This window comes from Heterocephalus glaber, unplaced genomic scaffold, assembly GCF_053883595.1.
Source record: "Heterocephalus glaber isolate CG9 unplaced genomic scaffold, H.glaber_assembly_v1.0 deba00001460, whole genome shotgun sequence".
Taxonomy (NCBI): Eukaryota; Metazoa; Chordata; class Mammalia; order Rodentia; family Bathyergidae; genus Heterocephalus; species Heterocephalus glaber.
The window spans coordinates 2,478,501-2,505,056 of NW_028258307.1; the positions used below are offsets into that span (position 1 = coordinate 2,478,501).

General features: G+C 35.8%; 1 protein-coding gene across 14 annotated transcripts in view; it reads right to left on the minus strand.

Annotated features, from left to right (window-relative positions):
• Positions 1 to 26,556, minus strand: part of Hmbox1 (homeobox containing 1) — a 177,101-nt gene that overhangs the window by 90,093 nt on the left and 60,452 nt on the right. For 11 of the 14 annotated variants that reach the window (XM_004848434.3, XM_004848433.3, XM_004848432.3 and 8 more), the window contains exons 2-3: positions 11,153 to 11,232; positions 2,150 to 2,626 (exon numbers count right to left, since the gene is read on the minus strand). In XM_004848434.3, the coding sequence (XP_004848491.1) occupies positions 2,150 to 2,626; positions 11,153 to 11,175 (500 nt within the window). In that variant the 5' untranslated portion in view covers positions 11,176 to 11,232. Of the gene's footprint in view, positions 1 to 2,149; positions 2,627 to 9,501; positions 9,598 to 11,152; positions 11,233 to 26,556 lie in introns of all 14 variants that reach the window. The other 3 variants (XM_021261340.2, XM_087216709.1, XM_087216713.1) reach the window with 1 other exon arrangement.

Consider the following 26,556-nt stretch of genomic DNA (forward strand, 5'->3'; position numbering starts at 1 on the left):
AATTAAGGGACACCAGAGGAGCAGTCCTAAGAAAGCTGAGAAAGGGAAGAAGTAGTATCTTGATTATGGAGAAGCAGCATCCTAATCGTACAACAAGCTGTAGTATACAAATTAAATACCAATTACAACATATATAACTATATATAGTGAACAATGAAACTTGAATGAGCATAACTGTAGGATTTAACTACAAATCTTAGTCACTGCTAACAGGTTTTCTGTTTGAGATATACAGTGATACCTAGGTTGTCCAACAAACAGCCCCAACCTCAAACTTCCACTACTCAACGAGCAAAGTCTGAAAAAAATCTGCTTGGCATTTGTAATTTTGTTTGATTGTCACACTGAAAATTTGACTTGAAAAGACCCGTATGGGCAAAGAGTGAGTCATGCATGGTGTTCCGCTGCAGACACAGAAGGTGTGATGCTTGAGTTCACGCTGCTCTCGCCAATGTATAGTGCTTGTGTTAGTGCGTTAAAACATGCATCATTGTGCTTTATTTTTTTTGCATTTTATTCGTGTAAAATATCATAACCATGCCTCCAAAGAAAGTTAGTGGTACCAGCAGTAAAGCTAAGAGGAAAACCACGATAGAGTTAAAGAAAGAAATCATTGTGAAATTTATTAGTTCAAGAAAAATGAATTTGTAAGTGTAATTTTGGGGGCTCAGAACCAATTATTTGGTTTGCCATTATTTCCTATTGAAAAAATATGTTCAGTTCTCGAACTTTTTGGTATTTGAACAAGAATTTGGAATGAATTGAGTTTGACAATCGAGGTATTACTGTAGTTTAAATAAAGCATCAGGCCAACCTATATGTTAGAAGTCAAGTTTTTAGACCTGTATTACACTTTTTAGTCTTCCAAATTATTTTGTTAAAAAGACAATTTCATGGTGGCACATGATTGTTGTAATCTAGCACCTTGGAGGGAGAAGGATCAAGGGTTTGAGCCTTGCCTGTGCTTTAGTCCAGGTAAGCCTGGACTACATAGTAATACCTTGTCACAAATAACCAAAAAAAACCAAACAAACAAAAAAACAAAAAAAAGAAGACAACAATTTTCCATACTTTTCCATATATTTTGTTACTGTTATACACATTCGGGGATTATTATATTAAAAATTAATCAAAATTAACAGCCATAACAATAACATACATCTAAAAAGTACTTTTATTACTTAAACACTCTTTAGTCTGGATAATTAAAAGCACATCTTATATTCCAATGAGTGAACAAGCTTTTATTTGCCCAAATGGGCCTCCCTTTTAATCTCCACAATCATAACAGACTAAATTCCAAAGCGCTCAACATCTGGGGCTGGGAGGTGGCTCAGCCTTTTACTAGGCTGAAGACAGGCCTTGCCTTCTCTGACACATTCTAGGATTCTCTTAGCTTTGAATAAAGTTTCTATATTTCAAAGCAGAGGCTATCCTTTAAGGTTTTATCAAATTCATTCACTCAAAAAATTAAGCCATAACTATGTGCTAAGGAAAGTTGTAGGTTCTGGACAAACAGTAATGAGAAGCACATGTTTGTGGCCCTCTAATTGTCCCAAATCTGGTATGAACCCTTTCCTAATTACCTATGTTGAAAGTGGGTTTCTTTTCTTGGTGTTTAAAACCCTTAGGTGTGTACATGTGTGCATGCACAACTGCATGTGTTATATCTGTTGCTAAAATTAGAGCTTCAGCTTCTTAGGGGCAGAAGCAATATTTTTCTTGTTAAAAACTACTTCTTAATTTAATTCTTGCTCAAATTATTTTGTTGATTGGAATGTTGGAGAGAAAAAGGAACAGTGTATATATTACGTAGCATGATAAAATTATCTTATCCCTCAGAAAAGTACTTAGAAAGACTTAAAGATTAGACTAACTTCTGTTAGTCACAAATTATGTGCTAGAGCCATGAAGAGAAGTCTAATCTTTGATAAAGAGGCAGAATAGAAAAGGATTATCAAGTAGCAAAAAAGGCTGAAGAGAAAATTTCAATTAAGAACATAAAATATGTATTTTTTTCTTTCTTCTCCAAAAAAGGGATGAAGAAGTTACAGTTTTTATAGGTAAGTAACTGAAATACAGATTATTACTTAAAAGCAATCTAAGAACACAGTCATTTTGGAGACTCGGAGTAAGCAAAGTAACTAACCTCATTAATTCTTCCACTTTATCATCTACATCTAGGTCCTCTTCAGAGGCTTCAAAACTGTATGACCTCTGACCCATGCTATTTGCGTGGTAGCGAGTTGGTGACATCTTCCCATTGGATGTGGACAATCGCTCATTGTTCTCCCTTCCATTTTGATTGGTAGTGCAAGGCTGAGGGGAAGTATCATAACTGTTGCTCGGTGATGGGGACATTCCCGAATGCTGGGTCTGTGTGGAAGCTGTAGCTGTGGAGGAAGATGCTGGAACATTGTGGGTACTATTCCCATATGAACTTCCTCCATAGCTGGACCTTCTTCCAAACTTGTCACTATGCTCTTGATCAAGACGGTCCAAAGTTTCCAAGGCATGGAGAATTTCATGTTTAGTCATTCCAGTACGCCGAAGGCGCTGAAGTAGATCTATCTGTTCTATAGTAAATCTGGGTTCATCTGTATAGTGAGACATTGTTTCCAGCAAACTAAAAAAAGAAAAAAGATTCTTAAAAACAGAGTCTCCTTATTGTCAACATCTAATAAAGTTCTTATTATGGAAAATATTTAGCAGATGCATTATTTCTATATCAACTTGTTTACTGAAATTAGCAAGACAAGTCCCATGCTAAGATTTTTTTTACCATGCAAATGGATTGGTACAGATACTGAAATAAGATATAAGACAAGGCACAATTTATTACAGCATATAATTTAATTGTCAATATTGGAACTAAAAGTTTAGTTATATCAATAATACCAAAACAACAAATTAGGTATATACGGTACAGTAAGCACAAACTATGTGATAACTTTAAAAAAATGTTTCAAACTTACTATACTCCAACATGGTATAAATAAAAAATTGCTGAAAAAAATAGTTTACATCATCTTGCTTCACCAAGTATGAGCAAAACTGACCTAAAGCTCTGTAACTCAATTCAGTAAGAACAAATGATTTGCTTGGCTAAGCCCAAGCAAAGACATTTAAGTGAAAAAGACAGGTATATTAAAAAAATGTATTAAGCACCACTTCATCTACTACTTAGCAATTTCCCAAATTTTCATCTATGTGATGCATTTTCTCTGAATATTTATCCTGAAAATGGATCTTTTATGGTTGTAGCCAAATGAAGCTACTCCATTTTTCTTAGGAAATCGCTTCTACAGGTATCCTTTTAACTAGCACAAGATACTGAAGCACACCAGAAAACATTTTCTTGGAGTGAATAACAATATTTAGTGTAAGAGAACAACCAAATCATAAAAACTTTCACTAAATTTCTTTTTAAAGAAAACAGAAGCAAAGCTTTTGTGAATAAGGAGAGGAAGGGTCGAAAGGGGGAAGGGGAATGGAAAAAAAAGGAGAAGCAAGCTGTATCATGTATGTACAGGTACAAATTCCCTAGGATGAATGCTATATCTAAAATGTACTAATAAATGTTTTGCTTCAAAAACATTCCTTTAATACAACTTGATTTTTGGAATACATAATTTTAAAAGTGGTAATCTTTTCTATTTTAATTTTTATTGTTCTAGTGCCGAACTTGATGCACGGCATGCAGTAGGCACTCAATAAATATTTGCTAAAAGAAATAGAGGTCAATTAATGTTCTCATGTGTGATCTAGGCCAGTCCCCTTAAACTGCTGGAGCTCTGTTTCTTCATTTTTCTATACTGTACTAAGAATTTACTGAATCTTCACTTCTAGGCAGAAATTAGAAAAGAATTTCATATAACAATCTCATCTAGTACTACAGTAACTTCCTATGCTATACATTATCTATTTTATTTCATTTCATGATAATGAACTGATTGTAAGGAAACTAGGGCTAAGAGTTTGTACCTTACAAAAAAATCAGAAAGAGAGATTATGTAAAGGTGCAGCTTTCCAATGATGAATGTCATTATATTGTATACCTAAAAATGTATCAATAAAATAAAATAAAAATTTAAAAAATCAGAATGAAAAGTAGGAAAGTAAATTTAAGCCTGCATCTTATTGACTCCCAAAGCAGATATTATTTTGTTTTCCAATATCCTGTAGGACTTACTAGAACGAAAAGATTCAGGACATAGGCTGTTGTACTCCTTGAAGTCTCCAGTGAAAATGGTTCAGATAAAACCATTCTACTGATGGACTAGTAAGTCATAGCAATTAAAGCTTTAGTTTAATTTAGAACTTATATTTACTTTATGAGTGTGAAAGGCTTTAGAATATATTTCTTTATAAATGGGCAGGTAGTTATCCCATACAATTTACTGAATAATATGCTTCTTCCATGATCTGAAATGCTACTTTTATCGTATATAAAATTTCCATGTGAGTCTGTAACTGCTTTTGGATTCTCTATTTCATTCCATTAATTGTTTTGCTTTCCAAACACTTTTTAAAATAAGCAGGCAGAAACTTAGAATTTTTATGTGAAGTCTCCCAGTTCTAAAAACAGGCTCAATAAAAATGAAACAAACGGGCCAGGAATTTAGCTCAGTGGTTCTGGCGCCTGCCTCGAAAGCGCAAGGTCCTGAGTTCAATCCCCAGTACCAAAAAAAAAAAAAGAAACAAACACACGTTAAACAAACACACGTTCTAGGAACACAAACTAATATGCTGCAGACCATCTGTGTCCATGGGCCAGACTAACTGCCCTGCACCTAGACACATTATGGTCTTCTTTCTTCCAATACTCATTTGTGACAAGCTATCCATCATAAAACAAAGACCCATTTTTCACAATTATTATATTTTTTGATTGCCTCAATAGAGCCTGTGTTTTATGAGAAATTTTAAACCTGTAGAAAAGTTAGAATAAATTTATAGTGAACATCCCATATACCAACCACCTAAATTTTACTCTTCTCTTTTTACATTTGTACCAGTACATATATATCTGTTCATTTACCCACCCATCCATCCCCAATTCACTGCATTTTTGGATGCATTTCAAAGTCAATTACAGACATCTGTACACTGTCCTCTAAACACTTTAGCATGCATGTCATTAACTAGAGATTACTACTTGGTCTGGTTTTCTGTTTTGAGGTAAAATTTACATAAAAGTATGCAAATTTTATACTTGCCATTTGAAGAGTCTTGAGAAGTATGCATCCTCTAAAACTCAAATCCATCTGAAGATACAGAATGTTCCCCATCACCCCAAAAAGTTCTCTCTGGCACCTCTTTATCAAGAGAACAGCCAAATCATAAAAATTCCTTTCCCTAACAGGCAATCACTTTTCAGTTTTGTCCCCATGGATTACTTTGCCTATCTTACAAACTCTTATCTACACTCTATTTACTCTTTTTCATAGATCTTTTACTAAGCTTAGTTTTTTGTGGGGTTTTTTTGGTACCAGAGTTCGAACTCGGGTCCTTGTGCTTGCACAGCAGGCGGCGAAACCACTGAGCTAAATCCCTGGCCCCTAAGCTTAGTTTTTTTTGAGATTCATAGATGATATTTTATGTTTTAGCATGTTTGTTCCTTTGCATGGCTAAGGAGTATTTCACTGTGGGATTAGGCCACAGGCTTTATATATTTTACTGATGGACACATGGATTGTTTTCAGTGACTATATTGGCTATTTTAAGTGCATTGGTTATTATAACCATATTCTCAATTTTCTTTTTAGCATTCCCACCCATATCATCACCTCTCCACAACAGAAGGAAAACTTGCAATCTGAGTGACTCATTTATTTTCTCCTGACCAATTTCAAAAAGTCTGTGTCCTTTAATACCAAAAAATTTCGCCCAGTATGGTAGCACACATCTGTAATCCTTGCACTCTGGGAGGCTGAAGCAGGAGGATTACAAGTTTAAACCCAGCCTGGGCAACTTAGCATGACCCTGTCTCAAAATAAAAACTCAAAAAGGCTGAGGATGTAGCTTAGTGGTAGAGCATTTGTATAGCATGTGTAAGGCCCTGGATTCAGTGTAGATGTAAAATGTTATATAGGGTTACTGGTTTTCTCTACCTTGATCTATATGCTCATTGTATTACACAAGTGAATTCTCTTTGGAAATTCATCAAATTTGGACGCTACTGGTTTTATGCACTTTAGAAGTATATTTTACTTAAATGAAAAGTTTCTTGAAAAAGTTAAGTGGATATTTTTCTAACAGCTTATAAAAGACACCTAACACTTTAGTTTCTATTTAAATCCTTTCCTTAGTCCTGGGGGCCGGGGATTTAGCTCTGTGGTTCCGGCGCCTGCCTTTTTTTTTTTTTTTTTTTGGTACCGGAGTTCAAACTCAGGTCCTTGCACTTGCGCAGCAGGCGCCAAAACCACTGAGCTAAATCCCCAGCCCAGAGAATGCACCTTTTTTTTTTTTGGTGCTGGGGATTGAACTCAGGTCCTTGTGCTTTCGAAGCAGGCAGTGGAATCATTGAGCTAAATCCCCGGCCCTCCAGCACCTGCCTTGCAAGCACAAGGTCCTGAGTGCGATCCCAGGTGCCAAAACAAACAAACAAACAAACAAAACAAACAAAAAAGAGTTAAATCCTTAGTCCTTCATCTACTTTACCAAGTGCTTAGCAATACCTCACTCCTTTGAGGTTCTTTTTAAAGACACTGCCTAATCCAATAATTTACCTTTCAATTAATTGGCTTAGTAAATTCTGCTTTCTATATATCATCCTTTGCCTCGACAATGAAATAGACTTGTTCTATTGCTGTTTTGGGGCTTCATCTTATTAAAATATTTCATAAACTGATCTTACTTTTTAGATATATGACTTCAAGAACTATCTTACAATATGGACAAAAACCAATCATGGTATTTTCCTATCCTATTTAGATCAGAGCAGATAGTAATTTCTGTGCAATTCTTCAAACCTCTCCTTGTATAGAAGAGAACTGTATATTAACATAAAAGTAAATTATATGAATTTTATTTATTACTGAAAAGCACCCATCTTAATGGTTAAAACAGAAGTGTTATAAGTAAAGCATCTGAAACAATGTAATATTTTATATCATTTTGGAATCATGGACAATTGGAAACTACTTTATTACAAAAGTCAAAAAAAGAGAAACAGTGGTCATCTATTACTTTCTATTCCTAGAACAACTCATTGTTTTCAGGAACCCTTCTGGGGCTACCACTCAAGACATTCATCTTCTGGTGAAACGGAGAGGCATACAAGCGTTGGTCCCTTCAGATTTTGTTAGTCAGATGAGAGGTAAATGGGATCATCACTCTAACTGTGCTCAGGTACAGGAGGATATTAGTCTGGCAAATTCTTCACTGTGTGGAAGAAGTTAGTTTGTGGGAAAATAAAAGAAGAAATGCACAATATAACAAAGGGAAAAGCTCTTTGCAGTTGTTCGAGTAATTCCTAACCCTACACATTCCTGCTCTTCTTATTTTCTGACGGGAGAGAATAAATTTATTTCCCTTTATGTTTCACCTTGTTTAAATTAGATGTCTATAGCTTGTACCAAGAGAGGTCCCTAATGCAAAGATACAGCTAAAGCAAAAACATTCACACGTGCTGGAATAGAATGAATGATCACTATGGAGTGGAATGATGAGGGCATAAAGAGCAGGATCAAATCATGCATGTGATTCTCAAGATAACAGTATCCTACTGAGAAAATATCAAGATCAATATCAAGAAGCTCTCTTGGGTACTGAGAATAATACCTCAATGTGCATTAACATAAACAAAGGCATATAGTATGGCATTTTCAAATTTTATTTCTTATAATGTACTAGATTAAGCACATAATCATGAAATTATAGCAGTAAATGACTTATAAAGGTCATCTAAGTCCATGATAACGGCAATTCTTGTATAAAAGAAAAAGATAACATGAAAAAACAATTTTCCTATGCACAAGGATTGTTCACAGAATAAAGAATATTTTTCATTTTAAATTACTAAACTGAATTCAGACTCAGGTCACAGTAATTGAAAATGGGAAGAATTTTAATACTGCAATAACAGACAATGTTTAAAATATTAAAAAAAATTAAATTCAGGAATTATGGTTCAGTTCATAAACTGATGCCTTGGATTGTATCATGAGACTAATGGTATTTTGCAATAAATTTTAACAACACTTGAATATATACCTCAATCTTCTTGGATAAAGAATGAGGTCCAGAATATATGTATTTTTATAAACTAAATTCCACAAACACGTAAAGCAAAGAAGGTTAAAGCATTCATAAATGATTAACCTTGAAATCCCATGATGTTTACTTGTAAAGCATCAATAGTTAGTAAGATTATACTGATATTAGAGCTTTTTATTCAGCTGGAGTCTCCTGCTTTTATCTTTTTATCTAGAATGACTAGGCAAAAGTTTTGTTTTGCACATGTAGTATTTACCGCAGGATGATTTAACACATTCTAGAGTCAATAATAATATTTATCAGCTGAAGATGCATTCAGGCCCTTTTTACTATTTATGGCACATTGGTCTCTTTTTCAATTATTACTACTGTCAAAGGAGTGGCAGTTTTAAAATAAGAAAAAGGCAAAAAGTGAAAATAAGTAACAAATGAAGTTTTACTAGTAACTGAGCAAAAATGATTCTATAATTCAAGTCAAGGCAGAAGTAACTGAAGCATAAGAGTAGAGGCCATGACTACAGATAATGGCCTACCATGTTATTTTCATTAAAAAAGGACTGTGAGAAAAGTAGGAATATATTCCAATGTGTCAATCACACTTCAATAGTTTTTAAATTAACATTAAGACTAAGGGAAAGGAAAGAGGGGAATGGAATTAATATGAGAAAATGAAAAAATGGAAACAAAGCCTTTGTAAATAGGGAGGGATGGAGGGGTTGAAGGGAGGGTAGGGGAAGGGGGAAAAATAAGAACCAAGAGAGTATGTAAAGGTGCAAATTTCCAATGATGAATGTCATTATATTGTATATCTAAAATGTACCAATAAAAGGATATACAAAAAAAAAAGATTAAGGTTTTTTTTTTCCACTGTAGTCATCTTATGGACATTTTTGGGAAAACTCTTTTCGTATCTCTGAAATAACTCCAAATAGTTAGTTTGCTATATGAATAATATATGTTCTATGTTCCGCTATAGTAAGAACTCAAAGTGTACTCCCTTCCAGAGTGTGATGTCTTATCAAATCTCATATGAGAACTTGGAGCTGCTCCTTTACCCTTGAAAACATTGTCTTATTACACCCCTATACATGAGAACTTGGAGTCTTAACCCCTTTCCTTTAGCAACTCCCTCTTCTTTCAGGAATGTTACATCACACCTTGTCAGACCCCCACATGTGAGTTACTGATGACTGCTTGACCTCAAAATACACAAAAACTCAGGAGCTTGACAGACACTTTGATAGCTCAGGCTATCAAAGCTTCAGAGCTTTGAAGCCTCACCTGCCAACACCAGCAGTGCCCTCTACTATGGAGTGAACTTATGTGTCTTCCAGTCTTCTCTGATCTCCATTGTGGTGGTCAAGGTGAGAACCGCTCCTATAAAGGTATACCTCAATCTTAGACTTTCCACAGAAGCCAACATCCATCCTAAATGAGCAACTAGACTTGGATAATTTTGGTATTCAGTCACTATGTGGATAAATGTCCTTGTCTATTGGTGTATTCCCTATGAGGTTTGCTCACATTAATCTCCATATAGTTAAGCACTGGGAATCTAAAAAAAAAAAAAATCCTCTTTGTATGGCAGTAAATCATGTGATTTATGAAATCATACTTTAAACATCTCTGTATTTCTAACACACACAACAAAATCCAAGTAGAAATATACAAGTTTATAGAGGGATATATAAATTTGGTGTGGAATCAGAGAACTGGAGACCACTTACACAATAAATTGTTTGTTCAATTAACCAAGTTCCTACTAAATGTTAGAACCTGTAGGAGTCATAGAGGATGCCACAAGAAATAAACCAGGCAAAAATTCCTGCCCTCATAATGCTTACAATCTGTTGGTTACTGAGCACAGTTAGAGGTAAACAAATGGTTTAAAAAAGGGAAATCAAGGCTCAAAAAGATGAAGTATTTTCCCAAGGTCACAGCTATTTAGGAGAAATTCAGGCTTATTCCAGAAACTTTTCACTAAATCAGAGACTCAATGTTGGGGGTGGGTTTAATGAGAAACTTAATATGGAAAACCTATTTATTAATTGGATTATAGAAGTGACAACCAAAATGGAAAAAATTTAAGTGAAACACAGACTCCATCAGATTTTAGAAAATATTTATGTTGAAGGCACTCTTGCATTAGAATCTAAAGATGCACTTAATGAGCTAATAGATACTTTATCTTCTCTAATATCTGAAATTCCCAGAATACTTTTATTACAGTGCTATTTAATATGAACTGGTGGTTACAGTTCATATCTTAGCACAAAAACACTCTCAGCATAATACTACCATCTCAATTTGTTTTTTTTTTTTTTCAGCCTGACTTCAAAGAAAGGCTAGCAACTACATTAGCTAATAGGCTTAACTACATTTCTATCCCCAGTAGGTAAAGAGAAATGGCTACGGTGTTAGGAGTTCACCTACAAAAGGCAGCATTAAGGTAACATACTTCTAATATTCTGCTTGTCACAAAGAAACTAACAACTAGCACTCTCCAATATTTAGCCATCTATATCACAATCTTCTAGGCCATTAAGTAGTTAAAAATGATAGCAATTTTATGTTCAATGGAAAATTAATGTCAAAATCCAAAAGTGAAAACAGAAATGACAAACAAGGAGGCTGACCTGAAAATTCATTCTTTTTGGGGGGAGGGGGGTATGGGGGATTGAACTCAGGACCTTGCACTTGTGAGGCAGGTGTGATGCCACTGAGCTAAATCCCCGGCCCTGAAAATTCATTCTTCACCACATGATTATAATGCTTGTTCACCTCAGTGTCAAACAGATATACCATTTGATTCTTTTTCTTAAAAATTCTTTCAACTTAACAAAGGTCTGTTGTCAAGTATGAATCATAACCATGATGATTTCTTTATTAATGCAACTGAGAGGATAAAAAGTGTGAAGGATGAGATACTTACACCACTGGAAAGGAACTGAGCATACTTTACATGAGGCAGATCAACATCCTTTCCAGAGATGATCAGCGTTATTTACCATTCTGTAAAATAAAGACAGAAAATTGAGAAAAATTTATGTAACTAAAGGGTTAAATAAACAATTTAAGTATATAACTTAAGGATAGTAAAACTTAGTATTAGCTAATCATATTTCTAAAAATCATTTTGTAATTTTGAAATGGAACACTGGTTTGAAGCAGTTTTTAAAAAAAGAAAATAGAAAATACCACTGGTAGCCTCCCAAATAATTCACCTGAAAAAATAATGAAAATCATACCCTTTAAGTTTAATTCATTATCAGGAACCACTCAGAGAAAGAATTAAACATGCAGTAGAATACATATACTGTGCTGATATTTAAGATAACTCTTCAATAATAACATCAGGGTATTCACAAAGAATCCTATAAACAACAAACCCTGGCATGGCTGTAACTAAATATCTTAATTATCAGGCAAATTCTAATTATAAGCATGTATATTACTTTTTTTTACTACTAACATAATCTTGAGCGACTTAATTTCCCTGACTCTCAATTTCCACATTTGTAAAACAGGGGTATCAGATAACTACTTTTAAAAAATTTAAACAAGGATGAAGGACTTCACAAACTACCAAGTAGTAATGGCTATTATCACCAATTTAAATACCCACGTTACATTCAGATGACCGAACACAGTGTACATTAACAATGGAGAGGTCTAGTACTTCCATCTTCTGATTTGTATTCCACTGTGTTACTTGCCATTGAGACACTCTGACGCCCTTTAATTCATACACAGGTCTTCATAAAAAATGAAATCTACTACTCATGGTCTAGGAAACCAAAAATTGTAACGACTAAACTTATTAGCAGTTTCAAAGCATAATCTCTATAGACAACTATTTCTATTAACTCTAAATTAAGATTATAAATTAGACAAAAGTTAAAGATGTTGATGTAAAAAAAAACTCATTAAAATACATATTCATCACTGAATTATATTAAACAAGACCAAAGTGTCTAACAGTGACTAATGATATATGCGAAATACACAGGATAAAGTTAGAAATCTTTCACATTTGCATATCCTAAAATGTAGCATTAATGAAGTTCTTGTAGTTAATTACCTTGCTGACTTAAAAAAAAATCTGTCCTAAAAAAAGTAGATGTAAAATATCAAGAAAATCTACTGAGAACACTGCTGATTGTATTGGCTCCTATATATTCATACTACAGGTGGATCAAAGATAAAAGCAAAAAAAAAATCACAACAACATATTTTACAACAAAATTTAGAAAACAGGTCATATACACATTCTTAAGTCTGGGAACAAAATACACAAAAGAGATAGACATAAAAATATTAACATGTTCCTATTGTGAAAAAAATAAACTAAGCCATTCAGTTAGGAAAAAAAAATATTTGACATGTAGAGAAGGAGTAGATCCAAGTAATTAAGTTTACAATCTTCAAACATGCTAGAAGTCAGGCCAAGCATGGTGGTGCACAGGAGCACTTGGGAGGCTGAGACAGGAGAATTGCTGCAAGTTCAAGGCCAGCTTGGGCTATTATAGTGAGGTTAAGGCCAAACCACAACTGCACTGCAAGACTCTGTCTCAAAAAACCAAAAACCAAACAAACCAAAAAACACACTAGAAGTCAAGAAAACAATAGTTTAACAATGCCAAATCACCTTAGGAAATATTAAAAAGATTGGTATCTCTTCAAAAGGGTACTACCACATTTTACTGGTCTAAACGTGACATTCCTTTGAAAAGAAAACTAGCAATATATTAAAATTTAAAGTATTTACAACTTTAACTTAGTAATTCTACTCCTGAAAATCTATAGGAATAAAAGTACTCGTGCATAAGGAAATATGTAGTGTTTATTTTCAATTATTTTCTAGTTTCTTGTCTCTACAAATTGTTTCAATCACTACAAGAATAGCTGAATAAACCTACAATATACTTTGATCAATTAATACAATGCAATCATTGTTATCTCCGGTGACTTGGTGGGATCTCCACAGTACATTGCTAAAATAGCAAAATGCAATTTTAAAAAGTTATATAATAGGGCTGGGGATTTAGCTTAGTAGTTCCACTGCCTGCCTCGCAAGCGCAAGGTCCCGAGTTCGATCCCCAGTACCAAAAAAAAAAAAAGAAAAAAAAATATATAATATATAATAATAATACATTTGGGTTTTTAAAAAAACTACAACCAAAAATATCACTTTATGTATGTGCTTATGTCAGTGTGCAATCTACACAGACATATACACACATATACATGGACATGAGCATGAGCATGGGAAAAAAACAGATGGTCAATAGGCAATGGAGAGAGGGTGAAGAATGAGTGTGTGCAGAATATGAGTCAGAAAGGGTATGTGAATGGCTTGAAGAGATAAAGAAAAGAATATTGGAGGAATAAAAAGCAGACATAATGATATATGTGTGTGCATTATAACAGATAAATACAAATATATTCTATAAAACATCCTACCATCAGAAATGAGCTCTTAATTATTAAAGTATTACTTAAGGTTATCGAAATATTACATAAAGTCAGGTTGAGCAATAAAGAAGCATACTGTCAGCACTGGTGACCTTTGAAGAAAAACATATTCAAGAAAATCCATTAGCCATAAGAATCTATACATACTATGTTACACAAGTGGTAAGTAGGCTCTTTTCTCCTTAGTTTCTCTCTTTAACATAAAAAGTACTAAGTTAACTGGCTCAATATCTATTATTCAAAATGCTCATGTCAAGAAGTGTTTTAGAGGGGCCAGGGATTTAGCTTAGTGGTTTCACCGCCTGCCTTGCAAGCGCAAGGACCCGAGTTCGATCCCCGGTACCAAAAAAAAAAAAAAAAAAAAGAAGTGTTTTAGAGTTTTTCAGATTTTGGAAAATTTGCACAAACTTTACTGACTGAGCACTCCTAATCTGAAAATCTGAAACTTTATGCACCATGTTGGTGCAATACTGTAACATTTCAGATGCCTGGAGTAGTGATGCTCAACTTGCATAAAATAAAGGTAAACATGAACTTTGGAAGACATATAATAACAGGTAGGTCTCCCACTCTGAACTCCTTTTTCTTTTCTAACCAGATACCATTCACAATTTCTTGAACACTCCTCCTTTTGCATACATGTTTGCACATGTGTGAATATATCTTTAGGATAAAGTCCTAGGGAGGAGTTATTGTAGCAAAGTATATATTTTTGTTTGTGGTGCTAGAGATAAGAGTATATATAATATAAATTAAGATGGGTTATATCAACTATCTGCCTAGGAGGCACTAATTTATACTCCCACCTTTGAGAAATGTTTAATTGTGACTAGTAGTCAGTTACAATGGAATTTACATTTTACAGCTTGGCACGTATCTGTTTCACTCAATAATGGTAAACACAGCCAGGTGTGGTGGCACACATTTGACATCACAGGACTCAGGAGGCTAGGCAGGAGGATCTCTACAAGTTTGAGGCCAGCCTGTGCTACATAGTGAATTCAAGGCCACCCTAAACTACACAGCAAGATCTTGCCTCAAAAAAAAAAATTTTTTTTAAAGGTAAACACAAAAGGCAGAATATTTAAATCAAGGAAGAAAGAAATAAGCAAAAAAGAGTGTAAAGCTTTAGAAGAATGCAAAGTATAACATATGAGGGTGGAAGAGTTAGCTTATCTATAGTACAGGCAGCAAGCAAGATATCAGTGAGAAAGCTAAAAGGAGATAAAGCACGCACCAATTAATGAAATTTCAATACCAGAAAAACAATTCTTAAATTTGAAATAGTTAATATGGACCCTCTTTTCTCCTCCTTTATCCTGCCTCTGTCAAAGAACAAAATTACAATTTAACTCAAAGATCTTAATTGTCTTTATTTTTTATTCTAGAATAAGTCAACATTTCATTGCATAGAGTAAGTGTTTTAATGTGCTGAGCAGAGGAGGTTAGTTTTATAGCTAGAAAAGGGCTTGAAGAAAGCAAAAACAACAAAAAGTGGATCGGTCATTTCAAAGTTACTCTCCTAAATCAGGCAATGGTAGTCCATACGTAATCACAGTTACTTGGGAGGCTGAGGCATCCATCAGAATCACAAGTTCCAGGCCAGCCTGGGCAATTTAGAAAGACCTTGTCTCAAAATTTAAAAAGGGCTGGTAATATACATCAGTGCCGGAGTGTTTGTTCAGCATACAGGTGGCCCAAAAGTCACACTCCTTATAAAGAAGGGATAGGGAGACAATAGAGTAGAAAAACAACTTATTGATTAATATCAGCTCACTTCAGGTTACCTTTTGTGTAAAAGGACTAACATGAAGGGATTTCAATATCATGCTATCTCAAAGTGGCTGGTCTGGGAAATTTGGCTACTATCTCTTTGATCTTGATTTTTCTTAGAAGGTCACATAAAAAGCTCAGTTCCACTTTAATTTTTAGACTGGTCTATTGAGGCCTAGTGTAGGAGCTTAGTCCAAAACAGCCTCCGCTAATTTTTATTCAACATGGCTCACACAGAATCCAGTTTTATCCGTCTAAAATATTTTTATTTAAAAATAAAACAAAACAAAATAAGGCCAAAGATGGTGTCCTATGCCTGTAATCCCAGCATTGTGGAGGCTGAGGCAGGAGGACTGCTGTGAGTTCCAGGCCAGAGTGGGCTACATAGTGAATTCAAGGCCCGCCTGGAATACAGTGAGATCCTATCTCAAAACAAACAAACAAACAAACAAAAAACCAACCACCCAAACCCTAAAATATATATTAAAATACAGAAGTATATAATTCTTACCTACAAATTAAATACTTTCAATTTATAGATGTGAAAGTAAACCTACTTCCCTGACTAGACACATATTTTTAAAATACATGCGCATATATATATGTATATATATGTATATATATATATGTATATATATATATCAACTTAACAAATGGAGGTTTAAAAAAATTGTAAAACCTCAATACCAAGAAAAAGTGAACATCCCTTCCCTTAGTTCCCAGTCCTTTTGGCCAAAGATAAATGTTTCCTGTGAATTCTTACAAAACAGAAATAAAATATGCACAGAACTGCATATTATTTGGTATACAACTCATTTTTAATGGTGGCTCAAAAATTATGAAAAATTTGCAAATATGTACATATGATGAAAGAACAAAGTAATAAATTCATATGTCCCAGCTTGAACAGTTAACAGCTCAAAGCCAATCTCATATTCATTCCCTCCCCTTCCAGTTCCCTGTTCCAATGGATATTTTTAAGCAAATTCCAGACATCCCATCATTATAACATATAATTCTTGGCATGCTTCAGTATCTGGTTTCCAAATCCAGTGTAGATTAGACATAAAAACTTAAGTGGCTAGGAGAGGATAAAAAGGCTTAACCACAGGGAAAAATGATAAGCTACTCAAAGAGAAAGAAGTAAATGAAAACAACTGTTTAACTGCAGATACACAGGACAACAATGACTCATCTAGAAGTTAATGCTCAGGATTTGTTTTCTAAAACAGCAGAAAACTATGTGGTATATTTGCTTTCAAAAGACAAAATAGTTAAAAGTTTACATTTTAGGAAGGTGTTTTACTTATGTCAAACATTTTCCCCTCTGAATAATACCGTTTAGCTGTGATTTGAGAGGTGCATGAAGACCTTGGAATTTAAAACTCATCAAGATTAAAACACTTATTTCTCAAGTAAAGCCTTTAGGTAGAATGAAACTGTAAATAAGGACTGCTACCACTACTTAGTGAATATTTCTCCGAGCCAGCAAGTCACTGGTTAAATGCTTTACAACTAAATTTATTTAATCTCACAATCTCCTGCAGCAAGTAATTAAGATTACTTATACAAGGTCAATTAATAGATTTTTGCTTTTCCTATTAGAAGTGTAGTTCAGGTACTACCTTATATCTTTCTCCAAATTGTAAGATTAGGATTATTACTATCATTATCTTGCAGTACTGAGGTCTGAACTCAGTCCTTTGCCCCAGTGCCCCCCACTTCCCTTAATTTTGAGACAGGGTCACACTAAGTCACGAAGTTGCCCACTCTGGGCTTCAATATGTGCTCCTCCTGCCGCACCATCTGAGTGCTGAGATTATAGGCATTTGCCATGATGCCTGACTTTTTTATTTTTTATCATTTCTCTGCAGTGAATGTGTAACTGTGACAGGTGTTGTGCAACAAGCTGAGCACAACTGTGATTCTTGGAGATAATGCAGATTTTTATTACAAAAGAATAATTACATACACTACTTGCCAAAATTTTATAGACTTATGGATATACATGTAGCTTTTCCCACAATTCCAGTGACAGAAAAGTTTTATGGAGACTTTTAGTGATAGAGGTCTTGCTTTCATCAATTTTTTTAATACTAGGGATTGAACCCAGGCCTCCAGGTACAATCTTAGACCTTTTTTATTTTTTGTTTTGAAATAGGGTCCTGGCTAAGTCACTAAATTGCGTCTGTCTCCCCTCCTCCCCGCAGAGTGCTAGGGTTACACATGTGGACCACCATGCCTGGTTTAAAAAAAAACAAAAATCTAGCATTTGGCTAAATTGCCCAGGCAGGTCTTAAACTTGTTTCAAATCATCCTCCTGCCTCAGCCTCTCCAGTAGCTGGGGCCACACACATATACAACCAAGTCCAATTCCTATCATAGAATCTAAAAACTGCTTCTTGTAAATTCAACCTGTTCACCTGGCATGATTCTCCCAGGCAGCTTTTTTTTTTGGTACCAGGGATCGAACTCAGAACCTTGTGCTTGCGAGACAGGCAGCGGAACCACTGAGCTAAATCCCTGGCTAGCTTTTTAACTACTGACATAACCTCTGTAAATAGTCTCCTGACTCCAGTGAACATGGTTTTCTCATCTGTCATTTACCTGGATTCCTTTCTTTAGATGAATGCATGCCAAAATTTCCTCAAAATGTGCCCCCTTCCAAAAAAGAAGTGGCTCCCAGATGGATGTAGTGGTACATGCCTGGGATCTCAGCACTTTGGAAGTCTAAGGCATAACAGCAAATTCTAGCCTAGTCTGGGCAACTTAGTGAGACCCTGTCTCAAAGTTAAAAAAAAAAAAAAAAGCAGCTCCCCAAATTCAACACAACATTTGTTCAGAGAACCTCATCTCACCAGAATGTGTGGAAACTATTAATTCCCTTGCCCTGAACCTAAAATTACATTAGATTCTTTCTCCCACCACTGTTTGTTTGTTTTATTTTGTTTTTTTCCAGTATTAGTGATTGAACCCAGTGCCTTCATGTGGAGCTATATCCCTAGCCCTTTTTATTTTTTATTTGAGACAGGGTCTTACACAGTTACCCACTCTGGGCAACCCTCCTGCTTCAGTCTCTCAGGCACCGATATTAAAAGTATGTGCCATCACACTTGGCTCCAAGTCATTTTTAATGTACATTAAAGTTACTGAAAACACATAGTACTTTGCACATTTATTGATTCCTCTAAACAGCTTTGCTTTTTCTAAGGCTTTCATTTCCTAAACACAGCTTTCTTTTTACAGCAAAATAGTCACATATTAGGTTTTTCTACAAGGAATGTATTACTATTTGACATGTTACATTTTTATGTTACCTATTATCTGTGTCACTATTACCTATTATCTACATCTGTTCCTAAAGTAGTATCTGGAACATAACAGGCAGTCTACAATATTTGTTTAATTAACTCATGAACAGATAAGAAGAGGGTAAATATTCATATTCTATATGCCTCTAGAAAGTAGTCTCCAGGCTACTATATCTCACTGGAGATGATCCTGGAACTTTATTAATAGACACAAACATTCAGAAGAGCCACAAGACTGTCACATGTCCTCTAGAATCTACTGATTGTCTAATACTAAAGAAATTACAGGTCTTGATTACTTTAAAATGTGGTGTTTTTGCTGTTACTAAATATCTTGCCTATTTTTTTAAAATTCTGAAATAATTATATGGCCTGGAAATATAAATATGCATTTTCCTGTTATGAACAATGGGTAATTGGTAAACCTATTGCACTCTATGACAAGATGTCAGGGAATACTTCTCCCCAGACCAGAGCTGAGCCACCATCTCTTTGTCTATCTGTGCAGCTAATGTTTCACTCCAGCCACAGCATCTTCATATCATAGTCAGTATACATGTCAGTTCCCTTGTGGTTTCACTGCTTCTAAAAGACTTGTAGCTATAAACCCTGTGGTTTGATTTCAAGTTCATTTAAATTCAAAACATGTTTGGAGCAGCTAGTGTAGATAATATACTAGTTAGTATTCCCTTCTATGGGAACCCAAGGGCGTTTCACTCTCCTGCAGTTGTTACTGTTACACATGGACCCACTTCATTCTCACTGAATTAGGGTAAAAGTAAATGGCAGCAGGCAGAGTGTTCTTCCCACACCAAAGGGGGCAGCTGTTCTCAAATCCCACTAAGTATCAGAATCACTTGGAAGTCTTTTACAAGTAGAATCTTGGGACCTACTGAATCCAAACTGGAGGTAGCAGTCCAAGAATGTTTTAAATAGCTCCTGAGGTAATTCTACTCAGAAATCATTAGTTTATAGGACAAGATCTTTTGGGTAAAATATAATGGTTAGGCATAAAGACAATTTTGAGCATAGCATCATTATTATAAATATATCTTAGGTGTGCATGGTGGCACATGCCTGTAATCCCAGCACTTGGGAGGCTGAGGAAGGAGGATCACAAATTCAAGGCCAGCCAGAATGACATAGTGAGATCCTGTCTAAAAAAACATTAAATAAATAAAACTTTATTGTTTCACATACCAAAATTCCTAGCTGAATACTTAGCTAAATGAATTTAATTAGTTATTCACAATTGAATGTAAAATTCAACAGTGCTTAGGGCACATCTACTTCAAAGGAATTCATGTAAGGTATTGGTCAAGATAACACTTAAATATTCCTCCACTAGTCTCTAACCTGTTTTCCTCATCTCACATAGTAAGTGCTTGCTCTGGCTAATCAGTTGTTTCACCTTCTGAAATACAATGTCTTTTTTCCTTTTCCTTCCTGCTAGCTCCTTGAGAACTCTTACTTGTTAGACAGCAAGTACCCTTTACAAAATTCTCTGCTAGTATAGGATCACAAATATATTTCTATCACCCTGGATTATAATAATTCATATACATAACTTTCCTTTTGTACTAGAAATATGATGTTCATAAGAGTAAGGATTGTTTATAAATTATTGCGATCTCAAAACCATCCGTGATGGCAACATCTTAAGCAGTAAATACATTTTTGTTTAATTAAAAAGTTTAAAAAGTGCCTATTTTCAAGTCTAAGTCAAATAAGGTATTGTAATCTTAAAGATCCTAATCTTAAAATTCAGCACCAAAACACTCCCTGCTACTAAATTAAAAATGTAACTGGAACATTTTCTAAGGCACTTAATAAATATCTATAAAATAGCTACTTTAAGCTAAATGCTAAGGATATGAAGATAAATAAACTTTGCTTTTAATAGTCAGGTAAAGAATATGCGTTTCCAGAACCAAAAGGATACCCTAACCCTTCACTAGTTTATAATCTATAGGCACAATACCTTTATAGCCAAACTCTGTTAAGATCGTACTAACTCCAGAGGCAGCTAAAAATATTAGACCGAGAATTCAGAAGTTCAATGTGTTGCCTAACCCATGAGTTCTTCAGAATTCATTACAACAGAAAAACCTGAATAGCATTAATAGCATGGTCTCCTCCCACCATTATAAATAATTTAAAAAGCAACTCTCCCCTGAAGGAAAACAAAGACCTTTTCTATCTGGGTTGGTTTTTTGTGGGCGTTTTTTGTTGTTGTTGTTTTATTTTGTTTTGTTTGATAATGGGGTTGAATCCAGGGAATTCATACTGAGATGCAAAACTCCAGCACTTTATTTTGAAACAATCTTAAATCTCTAAACTGGCCAGGTTGGGCTGGAATTTGCAATCTGCCTCAACCTCCCAGAGTGCTGGGATTACAGGCATGTACCAGGACACTGGCTTGAAATATTTTGATATTAAACTATTAAGTTTACTCAAGAAACCAATCCAGATTTATTGCTCAGTCATTTGAAGCTTCTACTCTCTTTCTAAAGCAAAATGTAATATACTAATAAACAGTTACCAGAGCAAAAAAATTATCATCTTGCATTTCTGGAAGATGCAATGTCTTCATCCTCATTTTGCATTTCCTTTATCCCAGCAGTTTCCCAATGCTCAGTAATGGAAATAATTATAGAACTGGAGTAAGAGATTTCATTAAGCTAGAATAAGGCAAATCACCAGATCTTATAATGAAGTAGACCTGATGTTAATGAGCACGTTTTCCAATCACAACAGTTGACAGGGTTAAAACAACTGTGCTATTGGTGAAACTTAGCCTTTGGTCCTTGCTGGGTGGGTCACAACCATCTGCCAAGCATTGTCTACAAGGATGGCTTACCACTCTAAGTTGTATCTTCTGCAACTCCAAAGCATCTTGCAAACACCCAAGACCTCTGCTCATGAATGAGGCCATCAAAAGCATAAGATCTTAGTTTCTAAGACTTCATGGCAAGACAGAATCCTAACTCTTGTTAACTACAAGCCAGCAAACATAGCTGGCTTGGTCTCATTTACACCAACCAACCCTTTCCGCTTTTTACTTCTCAGACTCTGAGTATCTGTCCCTCCTCATTTCCTCCCTTTTAAATTGTCTTTGAGAATCACTAATTCTGTAGGTCATGTAGCCTGAGTTACAGTTAGTCTCGTACAAGGATGACCCTAAAAATAAAAGAAACTAGCACAAATGCAGTTGGTTCAAGGCATGCAGCTAGTTAAGCTTAGAAATGCAAAAGTAAACAGAAGAAGAAGGATAAATGCTACAGTAATAAGGGAGATACAGACCTTGCCTTCCAGGAAAGAAACTTATCAGGCAGAGTACACTAAATTAACAGCTGCTCTCTAGTCTTCAGGCTGGAGAACGTTTGAAATGCTAAGTATCTGGCTAAGTAACTGATTTTAAACCCAACAAAGCTTCTTTCCCCTTTCTATATAAGGGCAGAACAAAGAAAGCACAGAAGACTTCTATCCTCTCTTGGTGGGTTATCCACCAAGAGCTTTTTTTTCATATTATTTTTTCTAATAAACACTCTTCTAAATGCCTCCTGTTGTCCATGATTTTATTCTTCAACTTAATGACACAACTCAAATTTATACAAAATAAACTTCTTCACTACTACCTTTAGTTATGTTCCCTCTGACATGTGGGTTTTGATGATAATGGTTGTCTGAGTTATTTTTTAGGAATTTGAAGGCCATTTTTGCTGAAACCACCAACTCTTCAATTGGGCCTGTACAAGTGTCTGATGGGTGATCTTTTGATATCAGCAGGTCCAAAAGTCCACCCTCAGATCATGCTAACACCACCATTTTTTTTTTTTTTGGTACCAGGGATCGAACTCGGGACCTTGTGCTTGCAAGGCAGGCGCCGGAACCACTGAGTTAAATCCCCGGCCTACACCACCATGTTTTGAACAGTCTATCCATGAAAGCCATGAAGACTGACTACACAAGTGCAGACTACTGATTATTTCACTTTCAATCACCTTTCTCCATACCTTAAGTCTCTCTGCTTCTTTACTCTGTAGATGCCTCCAAACCTTATCCTTGGGGAAGGAGGATCTGAGTCTTAGGTGTCCCACCTCCATGTCTGGCAGCTTTGTGAACAAGCTTTTTCCTTTTGCAAAACTGGCACTTGATGTGGCAGACAAAATGCGCCACATTCAGTAGTGACATCAGGAACTGGAAACCTTACTCTCAACTTGGTGCTTGCACTGATTTATACAACAAATAAAAGCAAAAATTCCAGACATGCAGAAACTTAAGGTCTACTAAATGTCTGTTGTTTTAAGGCTTTGTACAGAGTTCAGGGAAGGATTTCCCTTAGAGGGGAAAAGTAATAAAATTTGTTAATATATTTTCTAAACTATAATAATAATAAAATGGGATAACTGCCATTACCTTTTTCTAAAGGCACTTCTTTATGCCTCAAATCCTGCAGGACTTTGTATTCATTCATTTATGCACTCATTAAATATTTAATGAGCACCTATTACATGTTAAGCACTTGGTGCAATGAACAAAATCCCTGCTCACATAGACTTTGTATTCCTGTGGTGAAAGACAGGCCAAATACACACACACACACACACACACACACACACACGCACGCACGCACAGTATTTAGATCATAACCAGTATAATAGAGAGAAATAAAATTAGGAAAGAAGAGACTGTAGGAAGTAGGATTACAGTTTTAAATAGGGTGCCCACAGAAAGTCTTATTGAGAAAGTTAAATTTGAATAAAAACTTAAATGAAGTTAGGCAGCAAGTCAGGTCATGATTACTTTAAAATACGGTGGTAAAAAAAATGTGGTGGTTTTTGCTGTTACTCAATATGTTGCCCTAGGTGGGGCACACATTTTCAAATCTTAAAGCCCAGCTTATTCCCAGTCCTTTCTCCCCACACCCATGCCACTTTTCTCCCTGTTCATGCCACTTTCTTGTTTCTGCTAGCACAAACCTGCTCACTCTGAGCATACCTTTACCTGTTAAATTCAATATACTTAGCTGCTTTTTTATTTACCATCCTGTGTATAATTTGCAATTCTTGCTTGTTGTGCACAAGAATCTGGAATCTTTCCTGGGAACCCATGGTCCACTGTATCACTACTGCTTCTATTTCACTTGAGTCCTTCTTTCTATTGCACTGATATAACTGCCTTCCCTCCAGTCTTATTCTTTTGATATATTGTTAACAAAATAAGATAAGACCAAGAATAAGATGGAACAATAAACAGTTCATTTTATATAAACTTGAGTTCTTTGTCTCATGAAATTGAAGAGTAAAGTTGCAGACAAAAGCAGGGAGTTTGGAGAATGCTTATTGGAAATAAGCAAAAGAAAAAAAGCTCAGGAAAATGCCAATGTGCTTTTTAATTTTTATTATTTTTTACACTTTTTTTTTGAGACAAGGTCTTGCTATGTAGTTCAGTCTATTGCAGAGTGAGTCTCGAACTCACTATGTAGTCCAGGCTAGCCTTAAACTTGTAGTGATTCTCCTGCTCAGCCTTCCAAGTGCTGGCATTACCAGTGTGTGCCACCACACCAGGCCCAGCTAATGTGGCTTCTTTGAATTCACCTTATATAGATAAGAAGAGCATGGGGATTTGTTTTAAACAGGTGGCTTTATGAATTTAGAATTTAAAGGAAATTAGTTATTCAGCTGGTTCACAGGAAACTGAGTTCAAAGCAAACTGGTTATTCTGTATTTCTAAGTTTTCCCAAGTCTAGCCTGGGAGGCAAGATCCTTCTCTCTCTTATACTAACTTTTATCCTGTGTGTGTGTGTGTGTGTGTGTGTGTGTGTGTGTGTGTGTTAAATTTAACTAGCTAATTAAATTACTTCTAAACCTGAGGGGTCAGTTTCTTTTAGCTATTTTTAGGCTTTTTTCTGAGATCTGCAGTGAGACTTTGGTGTTTGAAACCTCAGCTTCCCTCGTTAGCAGTTTGATTTTGTATAAATTTCTTAATCTTGCTAAGCACAGATTTCCTCTTCAAGGAATTTTGACAATGATACCTACATTAAGGGGTTGCTACAAGACCTAAACAAGGTGGGCATGGTGGCACACACCTGTAATTCCAGCACTCAGGAGGTGAGGCAGGAAGGTTGCTGTGAGTTTGAGGCCAGCCTGAGCTACATTGTGAGTTCAAGCCTAAACTAAATAGTGAGACCCTGTCTCCAAAAAAAAAAAGGGCTAAACAAGACATGATAATAGATCCTCAAGGAGGCACCCACAAATGTTAGTTCCATTGCCCTCTTCCCTTGTAAGTTCCAACCATCAATCTTCCTAAGAAATTATTGCATGCTATGGGAAATGTGATTTAATGAATGTAAAATAACAAGAGATGCTACAGTATTTGTATTTTAAAAAGCCCAGGGCCGGGGATTTAGCTCAGTGGTTCTGCCGCCTGCCTCGAAAGTGCAAAGTCCAAAGTTTGATCCCTGGGACAAAAAAAAAAAAAAAATTGCATCTCAGTGATTCTGCCGCCTGCCTCAAGAAAAGCCCAACACAACAATGCAACAGATTTGTAATGAGAGCACTTGTTTTGTAGTGGGGGTATTTATCGGGAGACCAAGCTATGATAAGAAAGTTGTGAATTTGCCAAAGCCCAGGGCTAGGCAGGTAGCTCTCAGCCAAGAACTGCCCGGACAAGGCTTGCTTTCCCCCAGCAACTGCAGAACTCAATGTCCCAAATTTCTTTCCAAAACTTAGGTTTTTTTTACAGTGCCTCTAATAAACCCTTTAATTACTTTAATTATGAATAAATGATGACTGGCTAAAAAGGATCAAAGGCAGTAGTTTCTAACTGCTCTGAAGGAATTATTTTGCACCCAAAAGATGAGCTCCCAAAAGTCCACCTTGGTGGACTAGGCACAGGGTTGGTGGAAGTCTCTGAAAGGAGGCAAAGAGATGATAGTGGCAACTACACGCCCCTCTCCAGGAGGACTTTCTGAAGAATGGAATAAATACAAATGTAGTAGAGGATGCTGAGAACTGAAGTTCTCTGAGAAAGCCATATCTACAAAGAGCTGCACACTGACCCTGGCTGACTAGAATACTGTGATTGTGGAGAGACCAAGTTTTACAGATCAACAGCCAGAGTTATCACAGGCTATCTTTAGCCTCCTTTAATAGTCACTTACTATACACTTCTGTATCAGATCTAACATCCTAGCGAAAACTCTTTTAATATATCCCTAAGCTTGGCACACATCTAGTCTCCCAGCCCTAAAGCTAAGAAGCCATGACACCTGAAAACCATAGATTTTCCCACCTTGTTGCAGTTGCAACAAATGTTTCCACAAATATAACTGTAAATAAATTGACTTATGACTTTCATTTTACGACTACAGAAACTCATGTGTAGCCAACCATGGTGGCACATACCTGTAATCCCCACTCTCTGGGAGGCTGAGGCAGGAGGATCACAAATTGAGCCCGGTCTGGGTCTACTTAGAAAGATCCTGTCTCAAATAAAGAAAAAACAATCTTTTTTTCTGGAGACAGGGTGTTGCCATGCAGTTCAGGCTGCCCTTAAACTCACTACATATCCCAGGGTGGCCTTGAACTTGCGGTGATCCTTCAGCTTCAGCCTCCTGAGTGCTAGCATTATAGGCATGTGGTACCACGCCCAGCCTAAAAAATTTAGGTACCCCAGAGAGGGCTGGGAGCTCCAAAGAGAAGCAACAGATTGGGCCGGCAGAGCTAGCTCCGAGAAAAGTCCAGTTACTCAAAACTGCAAAAACAGTATGGGA